Genomic DNA, 18,133 nt, shown 5'->3' on the forward strand with positions numbered 1-18,133 from the left:
CTGTACTGTCTGTAATGTCTAACTGTAATGTCTGTAATGTCTAACTGTAATGTCTGTAATGTCTAACTGTAATGTCTGTAATGTCTGCAATGTCTAACTGTAATGTCTAACTGTAATGTCTGTAATGTCCTGTAATGTCTAACTGTAATGCCTGTAATGTCTAACTGTAATGGCTGTAATGTCTAACTGTAATGTCTGTAATGTCTAACTGTAATGTCTGTAATGTCTAACTGTAATGTCCAACTGTAATGCCTGTAATGTCTAACTGTAATGTCTGTAATGTCTAACTGTAATGTCTGTAATGTCTAACTGTAATGTCTGTAATGTCTAACTGTAATGTCTGTAATGTCTAACTGTAATGTCTGTAATGTCTAACTGTAATGGCTGTAATGTCTAACTGTAATGTCTAACTGTAATGTCTAACTGTAATGTCTGTAATGTCTAACTGTAATGTCTGTAATGTCTAACTGCAATGTCTGAAATGTCTAACTGCAATGTCTGTAATGTCTAACTGTAATGTCTGTAATGTCTAACTGTAATGTCTGTAATGTCTAACTGCAATGTCTGTAATGTCTAACTGTAATGTCTGTAATGTCTAACTGTAATGCCTGTAATGTCTAACTGTAATGTCTGTAATGTCTAACTGCAATGTCTGTAATGTCTAACTGCAATGTCTGTAATGTCTAACTGTAATGTCTGTAATGTCTAACTGTAATGTCTAACTGTAATGCCTGTAATGTCTAACTGTAATGTCTGTAATGTCTAACTGCAATGTCTGTAATGTCTAACTGTAATGTCTGTAATGTCTAACTGCAATGTCTGTAATGTCTAACTGTAATGTCTATTATGTCTAACTGTAATGTCTAACTGTAATGTCTGTAATGTCTAACTGCAATGTCTGTAATGTCTAACTGTAATGTCTGTAATGTCTAACTGTAATGGCTGTAATGTCTAACTGTAATGGCTGTAATGTCTAACTGTAATGTCTAACTGTACTGTCTGTAATGTCTAACTGTAATGTCTGTAATGTCTAACTGCAATGTCTGTAATGTCTAACTGTAATGCCTGTAATGTCTAACTGTAATGGCTGTAATGTCTAACTGTAATGTCTGTAATGTCTAACTGTAATGTCTGTAATGTCTAACTGTAATGTTATGTCTAACTGTAATGCCTGTAATGTCTAACTGTAATGTCTGTAATGTCTAACTGTAATGTCTGTAATGTCTAACTGTAATGTCTGTAATGTCTAACTGTAATGTCTGTAATGTCTAACTTCAATGTCTGTAATGTCTAACTGCAATGTCTGTAATGTCTAACTGTAATGTCTGTAATGTCTAACTGTAATGTCTGTAATGTCTAACTGCAATGTCTGTAATGTCTAACTGCAATGTCTGTAATGTCTAACTGTAATGTCTGTAATGTCTAACTGTAATGTCTGTAATGTCTAACTGTAATGTCTGTAATGTCTAACTGTAATGTCTGTTATGTCTAACTGTAATGTCTAACTGTAATGTCTGTAATGTCTAACTGCAATGTCTGTAATGTCTAACTGTAATGTCTGTAATGTCTAACTGCAATGTCTGTAATGTCTACCTGTAATGTCTAACTGTAATGTCTGTAATGTCTAACTGTAATGTCTGTAATGTTTACCTGTAATGTCTAACTGTAATGTCTGTAATGTCTAACTGTAATGTCTGTAATGTCTAACTGTAATGTCTGTAATGTCTAACTGTAATGTCTGGGTAGCACTGCATATTACGGTACGTAATAAGATGGTAATAGTGAGGTAACAATGTGATAATAAAGAGGAAATATATAGGTAATAACATGTAATTACCAAAGTAATAACTGGGTAATACATCACAGTAATAAGATGTAATACTGGGGTAATAAGGTGATAAGAAGGTAACATGTAATAACATGCAATTACCAATGTAATAAGTAGGAAAGGGTTCAATTATAACCATATGTATATCTGGGTAATGGCAATATAGTTCTATTAATATTGTAATAACATGGTAATAATGCGGTTATATATGTTGATGTTTTCACAGTATTATAGGCTACTATCAGTGCAATACCTTCCAAATTAGATAAAACTTCTTGTAGTTTAAAATTGGTAATTACCATATTATAATGCTGAAATTCATCCACCCTTCATGTTCCAAACTTTTCACTTTTGTTTCAAGGTAATACTTTACAAATGATATGTTTAATCTTTTGACTTCTTACCTGGAAACACATCTGGTAGTTTCTGCGTAATAACCATGAATCAGTGCCGCAAAATGCAAAACTGCCTGTTTCTATTGTATTACATGGTAATATTAGAATAACAGAGGTGTAGCGATTACCTGGAAATGCTTCTGGTATTTTCTGTGTAACAACCATGAATCAGTACCGCAAAATGCAAAACTGCCTGTTTCTGTTGTATTACATGGTAATATTAGAATAACAGAGGTGCAGAGATTACCTTGGTATGGAAATGGAAATGCTTCTGGTAGTTTCCAGGTAATCTCTGCACCTCTGTTATTCTAATATTACCATGAAATGTGTTTTTTCCTTCATGCATGTAACCCTGCGCAATCTGACCAGCAGTTAAACACCTTCCACCATCAAGCACTGGAGACTGGGATCGTCGTAACTCAGTTTATTTGACTTAGAAAGAGTCAAACTGGGAAATGAAACACAATGACCAGTTGCTTACATATTGATGAGTCACAAACATTATACAATCATAATTGTAAAAACAATATAACTACACGACACTGTAATGCAGTAGTATATACAGTAGCTAACATGTAAGCTGAAATAAAGGAAATACGTAATGTATTGTTATACAGTGTACATAGTATAACCTTTATTGTTTATCTAAATAACCTAAAATATACTTATATGTAGCACAACCCAAGATAACAGTGGCAAACTAGCTTAAACGTACAATATGTAACTTTCTGCCGCTAGGGGTCTCTCAACCAAAACAATGGATTGTAAACTCAGACGTTTGATGACATTGGGAAGTTCCGTGGAATTATGGGAGTTTTTATTGCTAAAGGCTATTGTCGATTAGAATGCATCTGTGCATGGACAAGTTTACCCATTCAAGTTTATTCACGTTACGTTTAGTAACGTTTATTCATGTCATGTTAATAAAATAGCTGCAGTTTCCCCTACATAATTACGTTTTCCTTGATTCAATCTGTATTGGTAGCTAGCTGACCAGTTAGCTAGTTAGCCAGGGCTAATGTTAGCAGGTTTTAGCTGCTGGCTAATGATTAGCAGAGGTGCAGAGATGTGGCAGCTATCATCCAGAATGAAGTCTCTTTGTGCCCGGGGAGTGAGACAGGCAGAGCGTGGTGTGCTAGCTGGCTATATTAGCATTAGATTAATCATCTATCTATACAGCTAACGTTAACGTTACTAGTGAACTTATTTGCTGCTTTTATTCATGGTCAAAACAATTATACTACTAATAACTTTATGAGCATGATGAACGATGTAACCCTATAATGTTATCCACCAAGCATTAGCTAGCATTAACGTTAGCTACTTGTCAACCAGCACATACATTGTAGTAACATTAAACTGGATTAATATTGATATGTATCAATAAATTAGGTTTCTGCTGTATTACTGTGTTACTCTCGAACGTAGCATCTGGGTGCCAGTGTTTTGACGGAAGTACGAGTAGCTAGATGGTGAAAGGTTATATGACGCCACTGACGGGCGACTAAATGAAACGTGATGTGTCTGAAAATAAAATAACAGATTTCTCTGGGTTTGCCATTTGGTGGCAACATTTGGGATAGTGTAACTACACAACTCAAAAAAATACAGAACATAGGTATGGTCTTTTTTAGACATTTTATAGCAGAAAAGTTACATATTGTGCCTTTAATGAAGCATACTGACAGTCTAATATGAGCTATCAATCATCATCAAAAACACACATATTGCACATCAAACTTTCTGACAATAACTAACAAAGATATCAGAACAGTATGTCAACATCTGATGCAGATAGAATGGAGAGATGATAACACATGACAATATGGTCCAGCTGCGGCTTGCGTCCGCTCACGCCACGCCCCCGCTCACGCCACGCCCCCCGCTCACGTCACGCCCCTTATTTTCTTCGCCTTCAAAATAAAAGCCAGTTTGGGGTGGAACTATAGAATGTCAGTTCATATTGTATTGGATTCGTTTTTTTAATTTGCTAATACATAATACATTGAACTGCAAACAACAATCATCAGTTCATGTTGTATTGGATTAGTTTTTTTTTATTTGCTAATTTATAATACAAACAACAAAACTTCAAATATGTATTTAAAAAAAAATCTATATCCGTAGTATAATTTCAATCCCTCTCACCACTGCATAGATGCTTGGAAATGTATGCATTTGACTTTGTTTTAAAGATGTGGGGTCAGAAGTGGAGGAAGAATAAGATATTGGTGACAGGAGGAAGGAAATAACAGGATTATTTGGCAATGGGAAAGAAACAGGGGACAATGCCTTAGTTAAGGGAGTTTTTCCTCGCTACTGTCGCACTAAATGCTTGCTCTTGGGGGAATTACTGGAATTGTTGGTCTTTGTAAATTATAGAATGTGGTCTAGACCTACTCTATCTGTAAAGTGTCTTGAGATAACTCTTGTTATTTTATACTATAAATAAAATTGACTTGAATGAGATAATTTGTTGCTAATAACATTTTATTCAAAAACAAAATCAAAACATATGGTATGTATGTCACAAACAGCAGATTACTTACAGTAAGGCTTAGAAGAACATGTTTGGCACAGTTAAAATCCAACAAGTAAGAGTGTTTTTTTAAGGTGAAATTAGAAAGAATATCAATCAATAGAGAGTCAATAGACAGAGCCTGTTAACTTTCTCTAGGTCAAACACAGAAAATTGTTAAGAGTCAGGAAATAAGGGAGGACTGCCTGATTAAAACTACTTGACAAGACAAAATAAAGCAGATAGGTTTTATGCTTTGGACTAAATAATATAACTTTGGGTTTATTCTCATTCTGCTGTAAAAACGTTTCAGTCAACCAGGCTCCTGGAGATGATAATAATTGGTTAGTTTACTGTAATTATTAGGCTCCAAAGGTACATACTGTAAGTAAATCCGTACCTGTACTGGTCTATTCTTGTTTTGCACATGATAATATGTTGTGCACAACTAGGATAATAAATAAATGAAGGGGAAGGACCGAATCCTCTGATTCTGATGATTATGCACTGGTGAAATCACAGTAATAAACATAATATAATTATATTGTGATAACGTTTTGACTTATATACTAATGAGCTATAACACTATTTAGGAGAAGAGAAGTGAAGCCGGATAGGCTTCACAGCTACAGACTGTTTAGATTCAATGTTTCACCTGTTCAACATGTCTGGACTGTGGGAGGAAGGAAGGAAACCCACACGGACATGGGAGAGATCGTGACTGTACTGTAAGTAAACACAACCACATGCAAACACATGCTGCTGAACACAGAAAGACCCCCGCTGGTTTGAAACCAGAACATTCCTGCAGTAAAAGTGCTGAACACTGAGTCAACCATGAAGATGTGGATGTAAATATATGAGAGGACATGTTAGATTGACATGAATGGGGCTGGGTAGGGATTTGCCTTCTTGTAGTTTTTCTTCATCTTATTCATCTGTTCTCCATCAAACCCTCCTTATTTTGTGAGAGTAATTGTTGTGTTCCGAACAACCTTATGTACGTATTTTAGAGTTTTTGGTACCCTGGTGATCAATGAACAATCTTTTTCACCATCTCTCTTCGGGTTGACCTCTGGTCTGAGAAGATCAACCTGTTCTTCTCTCAGGAATTCCCGTCTCTCTTAAAGTTTTCACTTATCCAAATATTTCAAAATCTACTGGATGGATTGACACAACGTTTGGTGCACACATAGCTCAGGGTGTCTCTAGGGTCACAGCAAAGTCCCAGCTTATTGGAGGACACAAAAAGGTGGGTGACAGCAGCTGTGTTTGTTGCATGGGTAGGTCCTGGTAATGCAACTACTGTCTGTGTGTGTTCTCCTTTTCCTGGGCTGGTCGCAATAGAGTACATTTGAGTAGAAGGCTCTCTCTAGATTGAAGCACTAAAAGAGAAAAAGAGAGTAAATAAATGCAGCAAGTACATATTAAATTATTTTTTCACACCCCTTTGTTACATAAAAAGAATAGTAATTGTATTATTTATTTGTTACATAAATCTAATTTTCCTTTTTCAGATGCTCAGAGCTATTTGTTAAAAGTTCAATGACAAAGTAAATGTCCTGGGGAGCATGTGTCAGGGTGGTACATACAAAGTAATCAGTTCTGTTTCTTCTGATGTTTAAAATACATCTGACAATGCAGTAATGATGTTGTGAAATGTCATGTAGCAATAATAATGAAGCCAGATATGCCAGACCGCATTATTATTTTACTATTATTATATTACTCTGTGTTGCTTTTATTCAATTTGAATACATTTATTAACTTTACAACTACTATTGTGACACTGCATTTTGCTGTACTTTAATGTGTAGGTCTTAAATTTCATTCACTGTTCACCACAGTTATGAGGCGATACCAAAATTTGCAGTCAGTTATTTCAATAAAACATGAGATATTTAATATCACATTGTATGTTTTTCAAAAAAAAATACCTGCATGTTTAACTGTGTTTGGCTTGTGGCCCTGTAAATGAGGGACCAGCTTACACAAGTCTCCCTTCTTTTCACAAAGGGGACACTTGTACTGTGAATCACAGGTCGGTACCAACTGAGGATCATTGTGCTCTGGCAGAACAGACTGAAGAGAAGAGGAAGAAATGATATATACAACACAATGTTAGTAAAAGAAGCTTTAACTTTTGAATGTAGCCAATTCTCAATAACTCAAATTACATTAAAGTGACTATGTCACTTTGTAGTGTTTCTGAAACTCTGTCATATTTCATTTAATAAAAACTATAATCATCTGAAGTACCTCACTCAAACACACACACACACACACACACACACACACACACACACACACACACACACACACACACACACACACACTAACTGTCAGAGTTAGCTTAACTCTGACAGGCTAAGCTAACGTTAGCATACACTGACACAGCTAACTTTAGCATACTTTTAACACACCCTGTTAACTATAAGCTATCATCAACATCAATAGCTGTAGATAGTAGCCTAATATTAATTTTAAACAAGCCGGGCTAAATAACTATTATCAGTAGCTTACCTGGTACTCACTGGCAATATGAAGCTGTAAGTCGGACGTGGCGTGAGCGGCAGGGGGGCGTGGCGTGAGCGGACGGAGGGGGCGTGGTGTGAGCGGACGGGGGCGTGGCGTGAGCGGCCGCAAGCCGCAAGCCGCAGCTGGACCCTTCTCACACATGAGGCTGCCCTGCTCACATTCAACTTCCTGACTAAATCCCATGGTGCAAAGGTCCTACAGTTCTTAAAGGAACACACACACATGTGGATCAAACTATATACTATATCTGGGTAATGGTAATATAGTTATATTAATATTGTAATAACATGATAACAATGGGGTAATATATGTTGATGTTTTCACAGTATTATAGGCTACTATCAGTATAATACCTTCCAAATTAGATACAACTTCTTGGAATTTAAAATAGGTAATAGCCATATTATTATGCTGAAATTCATCCACCCCTTTATGTTCCAAATATTTCCCTTTTGTTTCAAGGTAAAACTTTGTTTCATCTTGTAACTTCTTACCTGGAAACACATCTGATAACGGTGTAACAACCATGAATGCTTCAATCTTCGACGTTCCATGTCTGTGGTAGCATTCTCGGTAGGTGAAACAGATGCTGACATACTGTTCTGATAACTTTGTTAATTATTGTCAGAAAGTTTGATGTGCAATATGTATATTTTTGATGATGATTGATAACTCATAATAGACTGTCAGTATGCTTCATTAAGCTAGTTTGCCACTGTTATCTTGGGTTGTGCTACATGTAAGTATATTTTAGTTTATTTAGATAAACAATATAGGTTATACTATGTACACTGATAACAATACATTACGTATTTCCTTTATTTCAGCTTACATGTTAGCTACTGTATATACTACTGCATTACAGTGTTGTGTAGTTATATTGTTTTTACAATTATGATTGTATAATGTTTGTGACTCATCAATAAGTAAGCAACTGGTCATTGTGTTTCATTTCCCAGTTTGACCCTTTCTAAGTCAAATAAACTGAGTTACGACGATCCCAGTCTCCAGTGCTTGATGGTGGAAGGTGTTTAACTGCTGGTCAGATTGCACAGGGTTATATGCATGCAGGAAAAGACACATTTCATGGTAATATTAGAATAACAGAGGTGCAGAGATTACCTGGAAACTACCAGAAGCATTTCAAGGTAATCTCTGCACCTCTGTTATTCTAATATTACATGTAATCCAATAAAAACAGGCAGTTTTGCAATTTGCAGCAATGATTCATGGTTGTTACAGAGAAACTACCAAAAGCATTTCCAGGTAATCTCTACACCTCTGTTATTCTTATATTACCATGTAATACAATAGAAAAAGGCAGTTTTGCATTTTGTGGCACTGATTTATGGTTGTTACACAGAAGCATTTCCAGGTAATCTCTACACCTCTGTTATTCTAATATTACCATGTAATACAACAGAAACAGGCAGTTTTGCATTTTGTGGCACTGATTCATGGTTATTACACAGAAACTACCAAAAGCATTTCCAGGTAATCTCTACACCTCTGTTATTCTAATATTACCATGTAATACAACAGAAACAGGCAGTTTTGCATTTTGCGGTACTGATTCATGGTTGTTACACAGAAACTACCAGAAGCATTTCCAGGTAATCTCTACACCTCTGTTATTCTAATATTACCACGTAATACAATAGAAACAGGCAGTTTTGCATTTTGCGGCACTGATTCATGGTTATTACGCAGAAACTACCAGATGTGTTTCCAGGTAAGAAGTCAAAAGATTAAACATATCATTTGTAAAGTATTACCTTGAAACAAAAGTGAAATGTTTGGAAAATGAAGGGTGGATGAATTTCAGCATTATAATATGGTAATTTGATTCAATCTGATTAACTAACTACAGATACTACAATTCCCATTGATACCCAGCCTGTCAATATCTACCCTGGAGTTATGGAGAAAACCCAGCTCCAACTAAATCAAATCAAATCAACATTTTGACAATTCTGTTGCTAAAGTGCCTGACTTTGCACTAGCCCTAAATGGCCAAATATGGCTTCCTGTTGAATTTTAAAGCTGATTCACATACTACAGATACTACAATTCCCATTGATGCCCAGCCTGTCCATATCTACCCTGGAACTCCAACCAAATCAAATCAAATCAACATTTTGACAATTCTGTTGCTAAAGTGCCTGACTTTGCACTGGCCCCAAATGGCCAAATATGGCTCCCCGTTGAATTTTAAAGCTGATTCACATACTACAGATACTACAATTCCCATTGATGCCCATCCTGTCAATATCTACCCTGGAGTTATGGAGAAAACCCAGCTCCAACCAAATCATGATTATTGACAATTCTATTGCTAAAGTGCCTGACTTTACACTGGCCCCAAATGGCCAAATATGGCTCCCCGTTGAATTTTAAAGCTGATTCACATACTACAGATACTATACCTCCCACTGATGCCCAGCCTGTCCATCTCTACCCTGGAGTTATGGAGAAATCCCAGCTCCAAACAAATCTTGATTATTGACAATTCTATTGCTAAAGTGCCTGACTTTACAATGGCCCCAAATGGCCAAATATGGCTCCCCGTTGAATTTTAAAGCTGATTCACATACTACAGATACTACACTTCCCATTGATGCCCAGCCTGTCCATATCTACCCTGGAGTTATGGGGAAAACCCAGCTCCAACCAAATCAACATTTTGACAATTCTATTGCTAAAGTGCCTGACTTTGCACTGGCCCCAAATGGCCAAATATGGCTCCCCGTTGAATTTTAAAGCTGATTCACTAACTACAGATACTACAATTCCCATTGATGCCCAGCCTGTCAATATCTACCCTGGAGTTACAGAGAAAACCCAGCTCCAACTAAATCAAATCAAATCAACATTTTGACAGTTCTATTGCTAAAGTGCCTGACTTTGCACTAGCCCCAAATGGCCAAATATGGCTTCCCGTTGAATTTTAAAGCTGATTCACATACTACAGATACTACAATTCCCATTGATGCCCAGCCTGTCCATATCTACCCTGGAGTTATGGGGAAAACCCAGCTCCAACCAAATCAACATTTTGACAATTCTATTGCTAAAGTGCCTGACTTTGCACTAGCCCTAAATGGTCAAATATGGCTCCCCGTTGAATTTTAAAGCTGATTCACATACTACAGATACTACAATTCCCACTGGTGCCCAGCCTGTCAATATCTACCCTGGAGTTATGGGGAAAACCCAGCTCCAACCAAATCAACATTTTGACAATTCTTTTGCTAAAGTGCCTGACTTTGCACTGGCCGTAAATGGCCAAATATGGCTCCCTGTTGAATTTTTAAGCTGATTCACATACTTCAGATACTATACTTCCCATTGATGCCCAGCCTGTCCATATCTACCCTGGAGTTATGGGGAAAACCCAGCTCCAACCAAATCAACATTTTGACAATTCTATTACTAAAGTGCCTGGCTTTGCACTGGCCCCAAATGGCCAAATATGGCTCCCCGTTGAATTTTAAAGCTGATTCACATACTACAGATACTACAATTCCCACTGGTGCCCAGCCTGTTCATCTCTACCCTGGAGTTATGGGAAAAACCCAGCTCCAACCAAATCAACATTTTGACAATTCTATTGCTAAAGTGCCTGACTTTGCACTAGCCCTAAATGGTCAAATATGGCTCCCCGTTGAATTTTAAAGCTGATTCACATACTACAGATACTACAATTCCCACTGGTGCCCAGCCTGTCCATATCTACCCTGGAGTTATGGGGAAAACCCAGCTCCAACCAAATCAAGATTTTGACAATTCTATTGCTAAAGTGCCTGACTGCCTGTCCATATCTACCCTGGAGTTATGGGGAAAACCCAGCTCCAACCAAATCAAGATTTTGACAATTCTATTGCTAAAGTGCCTGACTTTGCACTGGCCCTAAATGGCCAAATATGGCTCCCCGTTGAATGTTAAAGCTGATTCACATACTACAGATACTACACTTCCCACTGGTGCCCAGCCTGTCCATATCTACCCTGGAGTTATGGGGAAAACCCAGCTCCAACCAAATCAAGATTTTGACAATTCTATTGCTAAAGTGCCTGACTTTGCACTGGCCCTAAATGGCCAAATATGGCTCCCTGTTGAACTTTTAAGCTGATTCACATACTACAGATACTACACTTCCCATTGATGCCCAGCCTGTCCATATCAACCCTGGAGTTATGGAGAAAACCCAGCTCCAACCAAATCAACATTTTGACAATTCTATTGCTAAAGTGCCTAACTTTGCACTGGCCCCAAATGTGTAATATTATTTTCTGTCTTTACCAGGTCACATTAAACAACATGAGATAAAATGGAGATGTCTCCTGTTTTCTAGCAACAGCTACATAGGGGATACACATTATATCAGGCCGTTTTTCACCTGATATAATGTGTATCCCCTTCCCTAATGTGCAAAGGGTCTGTCCTGTCATCATGAGAGTTATTTTCTGACTTTACCAGGTCACAATAAACAACCCTAGATAATATGGAGATGTCTGCTGTTTTCTAGCAACAGTTACAGAGGCCATACACAATTTATCAAGCCGTTTTTCACCTGAGATAATTTGTATCCCCTCCCCTTACATGCAAAGTGTCTGTCCTGTCATCTTATGTGTCATTTTCTGAGATAATATGGAGATGTCTACTGTTTTCTAGCAAAAGTTACATAGGGGATACACATTATATCAGGTGAAAAAACGGGCTGATATTTTGTGTATCCCCTGTGTAACTTATATGGTAGACAGGTGAACAAAGCGGTTAATTGAAAAGCCATATTAAACTAAATTAAATTAAAACAGAAATCATGTTAGAAGGTAGGGAGGGACGGGTTAGCAAAGACGAGAAAGAAATACAGTTCATAAACCTGCATGACTCACATAGATAGGCCTATCAGTCGGCATATGTAGCTAAGATCCATGTCAATATGGAACTTTGGAAAACACTGTTGATTAATCCACAATAATAAACAAAGCATTAAACAATTTACACGTCGCCTTAATGCAACAGACAAATAAACATATTTATGTAGATAAATGAGACCCTTGTTACTATGGAAAACCCTGTCGAGTCCTCCACGTCGCTATTTGTTCCATTTAAGAGGTGAATTTGAAGTGCAGCAGTTAAACTCCGCTCTGAGTGAAGCGCGCTCCCGCCAGGGGATACAAATCCTGGCGGGGATAAGTACCTTGGCACGACACTGGGAAGTGAAATCCCCTGCCCAGCTTAGAAGGGCAGTGTTTTATGTTGGCACCACGTTGTTCTATTTCATTTTGAGATTATTTTCCGTTGAATATTGAAGTTCATAAATAAGTGTTTTAGCATGCCCGGCTGAGTGGCACTATCCGGGCCCAGTTTTTCAAAAGTAATCCAGAAGGGTGATTTTTCGAACCAAATTAAATCAGAGAGGTTTTTTAAGTGAGTGATCACAAAATCAGTGTTTAGTGATGATATATACATTTCTTCATATTTGAAGCATATATGAAGCATGTCACATCTAATCTATATATATATATAGGAGAGAGACAGAGATGAGGGAGTGAGGGTAGAACATGCGGTAAGCAGAACTCCCCTTAAAACACTAAGCTCCTTGATAAAACTGAGCCAAAAACAAGTGGTGGACAAACTGTTGATGATAACACTACAACAATAAAAGAAGTAGGCATGCTACTACTGTAATACTGTATGATTGCATTAGTTTGGCTAAGTGCGCGGGTCTTGACTGATGATGTTCTCACCATTATATTATTATTATGTTATATTAGCCTACCCTTCATTCAACAAAGTAGCCTACATCTTAATAATAAGCAAAACACCACCTTAAGGTTCATCAAACCTTAAGCTTGTGCATTTGTGTCCTTAAAGTAGCCTAGATAAACATTGCACATCATGCAAACTTTCTTAACGACAATTGTAGCTTTTCTATCTGCATTGGCAGACAAAAACACATGATAGACCTCTTCAAATTAAAGCACAGGGCCTCTTCAGTTGTGAAATGATAAAAAAAAAATATATATATATATATTAGGGCTGTAAATCGATTAAAAAATGTTATCGAATTAATTACATACTCTGTGATTAATTAATCTAAATTAATCGCATACATAATTAACGGTGCCTGAACCGATATAAAATACCGATATATAAAAATAAATTAAAAAAAAGAAAGGTACTAAACAACAGTTGGCGACATTGAACTTGTTTATTGCTAAGGCCATATGGTCAAAATTAAATGATTTAATAATAATGTAATAACTATAACAATAACTTATTTCACTAGTAAATTGCTGTTGAACGACAAAAACAACCAGCAGATGGGAAAAGGACATTTAACAATAACTTCGAATGCACTATGAGGCTGTAAATTACCAGTTTCATTGAACGCACCGTCTGTGTTTTTCCGACATTGGCAGCTGCAGATTGTTACACCCTGGTGTTGAATCCTCTACAGTGAAATACAGACCAACTTTACACCGTTTAGCGTTAGCTGTCAGCATTTTAACCGTTTTTAATCCAGCTACTAGCTAGCGGTAGGCTAACGTTAGCTGCTGTCGAGTATAGTGTTAACTAGCATCACGTGCAGCAGTGTTTGTGTTGCCTGTATCGTCTGTTTCAGAGCATCACAGAGAAGTGCAGACATATCAGTGGCACCAGATTTCGGTACCCAACCCTATTCAGGAAGAAGATTTGTATATTATATATACATATATATATATATATATATATATCCCTGCCTGGAATGGAGATTTATCTTTCATGTTTTGTTGTGCATGATTGCAGACTTTATGTGGAAGTTGAAGATATGTTATTAGAGTAAAAATATTGTTAAGATTAAAAAGCTAGCAAGATTTGAAAGTAGCAACTTCTTGGGGGCTCCCCAACAACTATCAAGACATTATATCTCATCTCCCTACATGCTGCACAAAATAATTACAACCAATGTGGTGTAAAACTTGTTTATTTTTCATATAAACTATAATAAATTGTCCAGGGCTCCAGTGTTAGTGGATAGGTCTGGTTCTGCATGTGGCCTTATTATCAGCTGTGGAAACTACTCTGGCAGTGATTGTCCTTGAGAGCGAATATAGACACCTACAATGAACAACAGTAACATTACCATTTCTCTGGTGCAAATATTTAGTACCAATGTTATTGATAACTCATTGTGTAGGCTATGTGTTGCCCATCAAAGAGAACAGTAATGTAATCCATGTTCACTTCTGCATCAAGCTATAGGCCTAACGTCACTGGAGAGAGACTGTGAAACAATAGTTGACACAGCAGGAAGAGGTGGTCTCATCGATCCATTTTGCCACGGTGTCGACGTCAAATTATCCTTGTCATGACTACAAAAAAATAATTATAAAAAGAAAAATGCAGCACATTTGTTTAAAAAAAGCCAATATATAAATGATGCGTTATTGGAACCCACGCAACTTCTAGGCATGACCCGCCCTTCAATAGCATTCACATGCTATTGGCCATGCTTACGCTAGGTAACGTAACCCGATTTGTTCAGATCCTAACCTTAACCATTTGAGGTCAATGCCTAACCCCAACCAATCGGCCTGCTTCGTAGGGCGGCACGCAATATTATGAATCCCACTATGGCCACACCAAGACCCGCCCTTCAATAGCATTTATTGGCCAGGCGTCCATGCTTACGCAAGGTAACCCCATTTGTACAGATCCTAACCCCAACCAATCAAGCTGCTTCGTAGGGCGGGTCTTGGCGTGGCCATAGTGGGATTCGTAATTCCTGCGAGCGGGACTTGCCTGGAAGTTACGTGGGATCCATAATAACGCGTAAATGACACATGTTCAGACCCTGGCGACCATATAACGCTACACAAATTAGCGTTTTGTTAGATAGGAATATGTAAACATACATTAGCTAATGTGGCTTACTTCATGCTTGAAATAAAAATTTAGTCACAGACCTTACTTTCCTCAACAGATTAGAAGTAAAATTGTAAAAATTCATCTTTTTTAACCTAAAATGTGTTGTGGTTTGTGTTTTTAGTTTTTTACGTTTTAGATTATAAAAAGCTAACAGTGAAGTTGTTAGTATTCCACTAGTGAGATAGTTTCTTGAAAGAATTTACAGAACTTGATCGATTAGATTTGGTTATGGAGGACACAAACACAGCGATAAAACGGCTAAAATGATTGAATAGTTGACAGAAAATGGATTTAACCATAAAGCTACAAGGGAGAATAAATTGAAAAGCATTCAGACAAACAACTTATCTACATTTTTATTTATGAAACAAAAAAGTGTGAATCAGACATGAACTTTTTTCACCAGCAGTACTCTGTTCACCCCAACTGAAGAGAGAAATGGCTCCAGAATACCTGCACATGTAGCAGGTATGGATGAACAGTCATGATTGTTCTGTCGATACACACCAAATAAAGAGGAGTGCACGCACACATCTCTCGTCCCAGTGAAAAGCTGAGACACCTGTTGATGTAGGGAACTTTAAAACAGGAAATGTCAAGACTTTAACATACAGTATGCGTTTATTGCAAAGGTCATTCAGTAAACACAACATAAGTGCATGAGATCAAATCAAATTGTTATTGAAACTGCCACTCATCCAATAATACAACAGCCATTACATACACTTCTTTCAAGACCGAATTGAACCTTTTATGTGGCAAAACACTTGACCATTGAAGTTCAGACAGCATCGAGCTCTGTGATCACAAGACTTTGGCCCAGACACATTAACAGATGAGGACTGATGTGTGGTTGAGTGTGATTGTCTTTTACTCTGTGCAGAACCACGTCACTGAATACACCCACATACATACACATGTTGAGGCAAATATGACTATATTAATCAAATATTTTGTGTTTGTGTGTGTGTGTGTGTGTGTGTGTGTGTATGTGGGTGTACATGTGTGTGGAGCTGTGATCAGAGATGGAGTGTGATGCTGGCAGGTCCTGTATGCATAAAAAGTCTCAGAATAGGCTTAGTGATCCACCATCTGATGATCACTGGTGCACAATTTCACACTTCAATACTATCACAAACCTGTGATTTTAACATTACAATGTAAAAACTTGGATACTTTAAAAGTTGCTCTAAGCGATGTCACGCGTTTTTTAGGCTACAACATTTTTGTCACATACAGCAAACATCTCCTCACTATCCGCTAGCTGCCTGTCCCCTGAACACACTGTAAAAAAACGCAGTCTCTGTAGACAGCCCAGGCCCTACAAACGGCAACAAAAACAAACTGTGCCAACCTGCACCACGAAACATAACAAACAGTCTTCCAGCCAATAACTGACAAGAAGGATTTGGGGGTGGAGGTTGGGGGTTAGTGCGCGGAAGGGAGGGGGAGGGGCGAGCTAGCCTCCGTTTGGTTTCACAATACTTTGAACATCAACAAGAAGTGACATCACCCAACATCGCTTAGAGCACCTTTAACCAAATGTGATGTCAACTTGGAGAGTTCAGAAGAAGAAAAAAGCGCAACAGCATATGACAAGACAGAGAGGTGTAATGTGCACATACAGATTGGTCAAAAAGAGGATGAAAAATATGTGAATCATTTGGTATGTCCTTCCCAGTCAGCAGGTGAACTGAACACATATGAGCACCTTACTGGGTGGGGAGGGCACAACAACAAAAACACATTTTGAGATTTGAAGCACTTTACATTTTTCCCAATTTGGCTTTGGTGGGAAAAAACCCACTCAATAACTCCACTTTATATTCAGATAGACAGAGGACTATTACACAGTACTGTGCTTGGTAATATATGACTTCTTCACTGGGTATTTTTGTTTTTCTCTGCTCTAGGAGGCCTACATGCTTACTTTACTGTGAAAAGTCTATTATTTCTTACAGCCACTCTAATGATGTTGTAATTAATAACTGTTGCAGATAGAGGTTGAAAAAAAATAACTGTTACTTATCCCCTTCACAATAAAATACCAGGCTGTTGTATGAGCTTTTATCATGATGGTATGGAATGTTAAATGGTTAAATAGTATCCTAAGTATTGTATTAAAGTGCTCATATTATGCTTTTTGGCTTTTTCCCTTTCCTTTATTGTGTTATATATCTTTTTTGTGCATGTTATAGGTTTACAAAGTGAAAAAGCCCAAAGTCCACCCCTAAGGGACTTACCATCTCCAACAGAAAACACTGTTCACAAACTGCTCCAAACAGCTCTATTGTAGTCCAGCCTTTACTTCAGAGACAAACGTGGTCACTTTGTAACACACGTTATAATGCTCACCTAGCTGCTAGCGTGGCACTCCCTCATACTCTGCTTCTGACTGGCTAGCAGTGCTTACCTAGCTACTGAGCATGTGCGACTCCCAACAAAGATGGAATAGAAGTGTGATGTCTCACTCTGTAGCTAAAACAGAGAGCTCAACACACAGGGTGAAAAGAGGAGCTGCAGCAATGTGCAGTACAACAAAAATATGGTGTTTTTTGAAAATTAAACCATGTAAACCTTTTCTGATATAACCTCTAAATACAATTATGAACCTGAAAATGAGCATAATATGAGCACTTTAAAGTCAAAACTCTTAGATCATAACAACACAAATAACAGTAAGCTTCTTCTCTCTGCTGTTATGGAAGAGTGTATGCATACAGTACAGGAGCAGGCTGTGAGGGGGGGGAAACAGTGGAGTTTAGAATTTGGCAGCTTGCTGGGGGCTTCAGTCGTTGATGAGAGCCAGGATCATGCTGGAAAAAAGGGTGGGAAAGATATGTGTTAATACAGAACTGTCTGTGTACAGCCACAACTATTATACAGGCTGTAAGCTGATTGCTGAAAGCCTTGAACAGTTCACTATATGTCAGTGTC

At 37.7% G+C, this 18,133-nt stretch overlaps 1 protein-coding gene and 3 long non-coding RNA genes across 4 annotated transcripts in view; 1 reads left to right on the top strand and 3 right to left on the bottom strand.

Annotated features, from left to right (window-relative positions):
- Positions 1 to 18,133, top strand: part of LOC118495992 — a 24,137-nt gene continuing 6,004 nt past the window's right edge. Inside the window, exons 1-2 of the long non-coding RNA XR_004898446.1 lie at positions 1 to 11; positions 5,374 to 5,376. This is a non-coding gene — a long non-coding RNA (uncharacterized LOC118495992). The remainder of the gene's footprint in view (positions 12 to 5,373; positions 5,377 to 18,133) is intronic.
- LOC118495993 lies at positions 4,834 to 5,142 on the bottom strand. Its single transcript, XR_004898447.1, has 2 exons — positions 4,945 to 5,142; positions 4,834 to 4,894 (listed from the first exon to the last, which is right to left on the bottom strand). It is a non-coding gene; the product is annotated as an uncharacterized LOC118495993 (long non-coding RNA).
- LOC118495991 lies at positions 5,666 to 7,312 on the bottom strand. The gene is made up of 3 exons (XR_004898445.1): positions 7,265 to 7,312; positions 6,679 to 6,823; positions 5,666 to 6,126 (listed from the first exon to the last, which is right to left on the bottom strand). It is a non-coding gene; the product is annotated as an uncharacterized LOC118495991 (long non-coding RNA).
- Positions 15,799 to 18,133, bottom strand: part of cnih4 (cornichon family AMPA receptor auxiliary protein 4) — a 13,739-nt gene continuing 11,404 nt past the window's right edge. The window contains exons 5-7 of the mRNA XM_031319815.2: positions 17,842 to 18,012; positions 16,729 to 17,323; positions 15,799 to 16,371 (exon numbers count right to left, since the gene is read on the bottom strand). Of these exons, the coding sequence (XP_031175675.1) occupies positions 17,985 to 18,012 (28 nt within the window). The 3' untranslated portion in view covers positions 15,799 to 16,371; positions 16,729 to 17,323; positions 17,842 to 17,984. The remainder of the gene's footprint in view (positions 16,372 to 16,728; positions 17,324 to 17,841; positions 18,013 to 18,133) is intronic.

Source organism: Sander lucioperca, chromosome 10 (genome assembly GCF_008315115.2).
Source record: "Sander lucioperca isolate FBNREF2018 chromosome 10, SLUC_FBN_1.2, whole genome shotgun sequence".
Taxonomy (NCBI): Eukaryota; Metazoa; Chordata; class Actinopteri; order Perciformes; family Percidae; genus Sander; species Sander lucioperca.